The 7572-nt window shown below is 31.6% G+C and overlaps 1 protein-coding gene across 1 annotated transcript; it reads right to left on the minus strand.

Annotated features, from left to right (window-relative positions):
• Positions 1–2337: 2337 nt before the first annotated feature.
• On the minus strand, positions 2338–7563 carry LOC140062475 (coiled-coil-helix-coiled-coil-helix domain-containing protein 7-like). The gene is made up of 3 exons (XM_072108710.1): positions 7387–7563; positions 5907–6005; positions 2338–3438 (listed from the first exon to the last, which is right to left on the minus strand). The coding sequence occupies exons 1-3, from the start codon at positions 7495–7497 to the stop codon at positions 3340–3342; spliced, it is 309 nt and encodes a 102-aa protein (XP_071964811.1). The 5' UTR covers positions 7498–7563; the 3' UTR covers positions 2338–3339.
• Positions 7564–7572: the final 9 nt, after the last annotated feature.

Here is a 7572-nt window from a genome sequence, read left to right on the forward strand (position 1 = left end):
ACTATTTACAGTCTTCTTAACAATACCAGTATATGTTATGTATATAGTATAATATGTTATGTATATAGTATATGTTATGTATATAGTATATGTTATGTATATAGTATATGTTATGTATATAGTATACAAATAATGAATGTTTATGAGTGCAATGGTACAAATAATGGCACGAGGTGAATGATGAAAGGTTATATCAACGAGGCAAAGCCGAGTTGATATAACCTTTCATCATTCACCAAGTGCCATTATTTGTACCATTACACGAATACAATGTTATGTATATAGTATATGTTGTGTATATAGTATACAAATAATGAATGTTTATGAGTGCAATGGTACAAATAATGGCACGAGGTGAATGATGAAAGGTTATATCAACGAGGCAAAGCCGAGTTGATATAACCTTTCATCATTCACCAAGTGCCATTATTTGTACCATTACACGAATACAAAACATTCATTATTTGTTTTATATAACATCTAGACGTTTTTTTTTCGTACACAAAAATGTTTCAAAAAGTACTATTTAACGATCGTTGAATAGTGCGTACTATTGCACGCCATGTGACCCACATTCGTCCAATCAAATGACAGGAATTTATATAGGTGTTATATAATATATGTTATGTATATAGTATATGTTATGTATATAGTATATGTTATGTATATAGTATATGTTATGTATATAGTATATGTTATGTATATAGTATATGTTATGTATATAGTATATGTTATGTATATAGTATATGTTATGTATATAGTATATGTTATGTATATAGTATATGTTCTCTCTGTGGATATTTATCTGACATAAAAGAATAAATGAATTTATCTTTTCTTCTGCTTGTCTTTGGAATGATCTGCCACAATTTATTAAAGATCTTCTGCTCGTCTTTGGAATGATCTGCCACAAGTTATTAAAGATCTTCTGCTCGTCTTTGGAATGATCTGCCACAAGTTATTAAAGATCTTCTGCTCGTCTTTGGAATGATCTGCCACAAGTTATTAAAGATCTTCTGCTCGTCTTTGGAATGATCTGCCACAAGTTATTAAAGAGCGGCGACATCAATCGGTATTTTTAAAAACAGTCATAAATGAATAAAGGATGTGTAAAATGGTTCCTCTGCTTCTTCTAGGATTGTTTGGATCATTTTGTGTGTGTTTAAAGCGATTAGAAACATTCTATTAGGCGCTATATTAGACTACATTATGATTACTATTTATTGAATTAATTTAACCTCCTTAGTATAAATATAATATTTCAAAATATATATGTTATATATTTCTAAAGAAAAATGATATTGATTTTGCATAAAAAAAGCTGTAGAGATTTGAACCGTACCTTCGGGTAAAACCGTGAATACTCAAAGTAGATCATTATCCGTTGCGCCACAGAAGTACACGACTGAACAGCTAACAATTGACATTCTATTTATACGTGCCTATATTACGTAATTCATCGTTACGTCATAAATATACATATTCATGACCGTCGTCTTGAGGGAACAAAACTAGTGCTGTATTAGTTTTTCCTGGTAATGCATCAGAGGGCCGGATAGCTCAGTTGGTAGAGCGTCGTGGAACACGTTTGTCGTGGGTTCAAACCCCATGCCGGTCTCGGTGGAAAAGAGTTAAAGCTATGCGAGCTTCTGTGTTTGGGGTTCACAGATTTAAACGTCCCCCATTCCACCACACATCATGAGGCGATAACATCACGGCATCTGATGTGTACCCAAGGCTGTGAGAGGGCCTTACTGTGCTAGAGGCAAGGGAGCACAACACATTTTTTTTCTTCTGAGGCTAACCACCTTTTTCGATCTCGTAAATTCTATGTTTAGCGCCCTCAATTTTAAGAATAGCCGCGTTATATGTCAAAACAAATATAACATTTGTAAAGATGCCGCGGATCCTTGTCATGGCATGAAGCTGACCTAAAATCTGAACTCACCTAAAACCTGTCATATCTGGATGGCTAAAATTAATTATCGTAGGCGATTCATTATTGTAAATGTTGTTTGTGGCGCGCTGTTTGTACGTTATAATTTTGTTCTGTTGAATTACCGTCGTGACCGCATGAATTGCATGCCTCGCTGGCTCGCACTTTGGCAACATTATGGTTACTCCCTTGGGTTCAAACCTAATATTTAGCATTCAAACTTTATGTAACAAAAAAATGATATTTGCATATATATGGACGTGATAATGTCATATCACTGCCATAATTGGGCATATCAATACCATATTTGAGCACATCACACTTTTTTGTCAAACTAGTTTGATAGTGTAGATAGAGCTCAAGTACCAATTTAGTGAAGCAGATACAATACAGACATAAAATGATTTATAATATTTATTTATTTTTTATTCAACACAGCAACATGGTTATACATAGTTGTAAGTTGTACTTACAGTTACTGCCACACAATTAGTAAAGCATATCAATGCTTTGCAAGACAATTCCACAAATTATTAACTTAGACTTTTGTTAGTGTTTAAGGTTTGTGAGATACATGTTATACAATACAGGACTTATACAATTGAAAACCCAAATATGAGTATGTTTCATTTCAGTTTTCTCATAACAATTACTTTGTTATTTGTAGGAGAATGATTTGTATTTGAACCCATCTGCTCCCAAGACCTCACTGTCTGATCCAGCATATATACTAATACTGTATTATCATCAAGTCATGTAGTATAACTTTCTCTCTTATCAGTCAAAATATTAAAACTCCAATGTTTCCTCGCTACACACGGCTAAATAAGCCACACATCCATCATTAATTAGCACCACTGGTACAAAATATATTTTTTCACCAACAAATTGCAATTTTTAAAAAGTTGAATTACAACTAGAAATATTTATATTTTTAATAGTACAACAATAACTCGGTCAATACCGGACTCACTGAAAACAAGAAAGGTTCCTGTTTTTAGGTCTTATTCTTTTTTACCATTAAAAACACATTCAGAAAACCAGACATAATTATTAGCCCAGCCCAAGGGTGTCCGGTATTGGGAGTGTTGAATGTAGTACAAATTAATCTGTATTAACAGATGTTATGAAAAGATTTCATTCAGTAATAAAATTCTAAGCTAATTCCTTAGGCTTGAATCTAACCTTAGCTATAGCAGTATAACTATAAGCTTGGCCGCTTAGATATATGAGCTAGGTCATGAGAAAAACACAAGAATAACTGTTACAAAATGTTCTCAAAGTACATTCAGCACAACCAAACCATCTGAGTCAAATGATGTTATTTGGTTTATTTACTCAATCACATCAATGTTTGTATTCATCTCACGTTTCTTCAAATACAATAATGTTCTATGTTATCATCATTTCACTGATATGTTTTCTAAAATCTTGTCTCTTTCTTCTTTATTTGGAAGTGCTGGTACAAGTCCTTTGCCTTTCCGTTCTCTAATTAGACTCCCCTGTAAAATAAAATAGATACCAAAGATAAACTTTAAAAAACATTATTAATACCTTTGTTTACTTTGTGGTTGTTGGGCTTGACACTTCAAAACCTTTGTTTACTTTGTGGTTGGGCTTGACACTTCAAAGCTTCTACTAAAGCCCCTCTTACTAATAAAATTAAATTATTGGTGTAGATTTATATCAAATACAAGGTATTAACTGTATAATCCTATGTTTGAGTATAATCCCACCTCTTAATTTAGGCTAAATTTGGATGCAAGACTTTGGACGATTCCTTTGCTAATGCAATCTGAATATAATGCCACACTATAGGACTATACTGTATGCGGTATATACTCAAGTTTTATACACATATTATTACATAACACCAACAAACAAAAATCCAAATATTGGTAATTATGATTCATGAAGTCTACTGGCTAAACAAAATATTGAATATTGGTTAAAATTTGAAATGGCAAGAATTCATTTAATTTCATATACCCTCACTTACAGGGAATTTCAACCTTTCTAAGATCAAGACATTCATTTCAATGTAGGTCTATGTAACATGAGAACTAAATTTGTAAAATTATATTAATTTCCGTTTTATAAAAAACTATAGTTTGCCTACAGCCAAAGTTTGAAAAACGTGTGCCAGTGCCAAGCATTGTGTTGTTAATGATGACTAATATTACTGTAGCAATAAGTACCACTATCTCTACATACAAAAATCCCTAAGTTTGATTATTCATTAGATATTATAAACTATAGAGGGCAGTATCCAAATAATATTTATTCCACATTAGCATGATTAGATTAGAATCATGTCATATTGAAAATAATGGTATTTTTGGATTTATAGTTCTGCAGCGGAACTCCAGCAAGGTAATTCTATTTCCTTTTTCTCGTAAAGTTTAACTAAAAAAGTTGGGAGTGTATTTAATGCAACTTCTGAGGTAATAAATGCACTGTAAACTGTAAAATGATAGTACAGAAACTGCACAAATAATAGTCAACTTCACATGTAACAACTGTTACAAAAATTAAAATATTCTTTCTTAAAATACATAATTATCAAAATCCTAAATTAATTATGTAATTATGTTTGCATGGCCAAGCAATCAAGGCAGGGGTGGTCTTACCATGGACCCGAATTTATAGGTCCATGGTCTTACATATATGTTTGCATGGTCAAGCAATCAAGGCAGGGGTGGTCTTACCATGGACCCTAATTTATAGGTCCATGGTCTTACATATATGTTTGCATGGCCAAGCAATCAACCATGGACCCTAATTTATAGGTCCATAGTCTTACATATATGTTTGCATGGCCAAGCAATCAACCATGGACCCTAATTTATAGGTCCATAGTCTTACATATATGTTTTCATGGCCAAGCAATCAACTATGGACCCTAATTTATAGGTCCATAGTCTTACATATATGTTTGCATGGCCAAGCAATCAAGGCAGGGGTGGTCTTACCATGGACCCTAATTTATAGGTGTATGGTCTTACATATTGCATAACATTAGTATGCAGATACACGCCACACAATGGAGGACAAGTGGTCTCAGAAAAGAAGAACCATAAATGTTGGCCCAGAGTGCAAAATTTATGAAAATGTATGGTTTATTATAGTAGTATAGTTTAAAATTTTATTTTGTATTTAAACTAAATTAAAAATTTTATACAAATTACTTGGTATTTTATTATTAAGTAAAATTTGTAATTACATTATTCAAACGTAATTGGATTATGCTTCATCTAGTTATTCAATAAGTTTATAAAGCATTGTATTAAAATGTCACCACAATTCTAACCAATAAGGTATGTTAAACATTTCTTACTAATTACCTTTAGTTGAGGTCCTGTATGATTGACATTACAACTAGTAGCATGTTTCAATAGCCGTTATATTGGAAGTTTGCAACATGGAAGTTTTCAAACAACGCCGACCACCTTGAAAACCACAAGGTTTTAGCCATGTTGCCCTTAATAGCATGCAAATCAAACATTATGTAACAGGCCTGTTTATGAATCTAATCTTGTATTGATGACAAATTACTATTTATTAGCCAACTACGGTACTTCTTGGAGATCGCGCTTCTAATAAGGTCAAGGCAAGTTAGTAATTAGCTGGATACAGTCTGAGTAATTCAACCAGGAAATATCTAATTCATTAGTTGATTTGAACCAAGTTTTGCACCAACTTATGCATGGTACCATCTTTAAAATACCATCTTTTATTATCTATATTTCTTCCATATATGGACAAAAAACAACAATAGAATAAAAGCACATTTAATAAAAAATAAAATACATTTTTGGATTATATATTTTTATCTATATTTTCTATTTACTGCAGTAACAATACAAAACCTTAAAACCAGATAGCATAGATCATATTTTATTATGAAATTCTCCTGTGTAATGTTTTTGTTATCAATTAAATGACACTAGTCTAAAAATAAAGTACTTACCCAAAATTTGCGGCAGTTTTTATAATTCAGGAAGTACTTGGTACATGAATCGCGATCAAAATTATTTTGATGGAGACAACGGTACGAGGCATTAGCTTCCTGAAGACAAACAAGACAAAAAAAGGAGATATTCATGAATTTATCAACCATTTTAGTATAAATATTAAAACAAATGAAAGTAACTCATTGTATACTTAAGTCCCTACTCAATTTGTCTGGGTAGTCATCACTTTAATATTTTGGTCACATGAGCTAGTTTGTAATACAAGTCAGATTGGAGCCAACTGTATAAAATATGCCAAGTTCTTATGAGCATACCACCACTCACTAAGCATGAGCAACGGTAGTCAGTGCTAATAATTCAATCATCCCCAGAAAACAAAATTATTGGGTTATTGAGAATCAGTTATTTATTAGGTTTTAAAAACGTTTATTTGGCTAGCTTTTATCTGCATTTAATAGATTTTTTTTAAATTTACTAAAATTATTAATTGAATTTTCAATTAGATATAAACTGTATATGTATAAATATAGTTAATCAACTTTTATAACCTGTATGAATTGTATTTATAATACTGAGTCACATTGCATAATGTTAGGCCTACTAGGTATCCACATCTGGCAGGATAAATACCACTCACTGACAGTTACTAGGTTTTCACAATCTGCTCCTACTTAATTTAAATATAAACAATCTGTCTCGTGAATATTTATAAACATGAACTATGAGGAGGCAATTAATTGCATTAAAAGTTGCATACAGAATTCTCTGAATAAAGATTTGTGAAATTAATTCATTTTCTATCTTCCATTTTTTATTAATAATTATTTTTTATTTAAATTTACAGTCAGTGTAAAATCAGTGTAAGTAGGATAGGTATTTTATGAAATTTCAAATGAAAGCCGACATTTGTAGTTTTTTTTTATTATGCAAACAAATAAGTAAAGTAACAACTAGTAGTAGTAGGGCATAGATATTTGAGTTGTTTTTAATAATACTGTACTACTACTTACTTTTTATTTAAAAAATGTTTAACATTATTATTATGTTCATTTTAATTGATTATTAGTATAGTTAACACTTTTAAGTATTGCACAACAAATTTCATTTTTAATTTGCTTTTATATACCTATTTATCTAATTATTTACCTGGAAACAAAAGCCTCTTATATTTCTTTATTATTTACTTAAATATTTTAATATAAGTTTAATAATTAGTTATTTTAATTTACAAATTTTGTATTCTATGAATGTCACAACTTTTGGTGAAGTGCTGCCAACATGATTCCATCAGCTGAGCCATGGATAACATCGAGGTGTCCTTCCCCCTCCGCACCCAAAATAGGTTAGTAGTAGTTAGGCTAGACCAGATAGATGGGCCACACAGTACTACTAAGGTCTACTTACTAGGCCTATACTTACTAGCTAGCCTGCCGACTATACCTAGCTAGATAGAGGCTACAGAATTTAAATACAAACCTCAAGACAAGGGTTATTATTAATATCGTCTAGTTTTTGTCTATCGGAACCAGAGTTCCTTTTTCTTCGAATATTGTCTGCTTCAATTTCAGAACCACTTTTCGTTTCCATTTTGCAGAAATCAGATTAAAATTGCAAGTACTGTACCAATAAAATGTCATATGAAGGAGGCAGACATCTTGGAAC

The sequence above is a fragment of the Antedon mediterranea genome, chromosome 11, assembly GCF_964355755.1.
Source record: "Antedon mediterranea chromosome 11, ecAntMedi1.1, whole genome shotgun sequence".
In the NCBI taxonomy this organism is placed as follows: Eukaryota; Metazoa; Echinodermata; class Crinoidea; order Comatulida; family Antedonidae; genus Antedon; species Antedon mediterranea.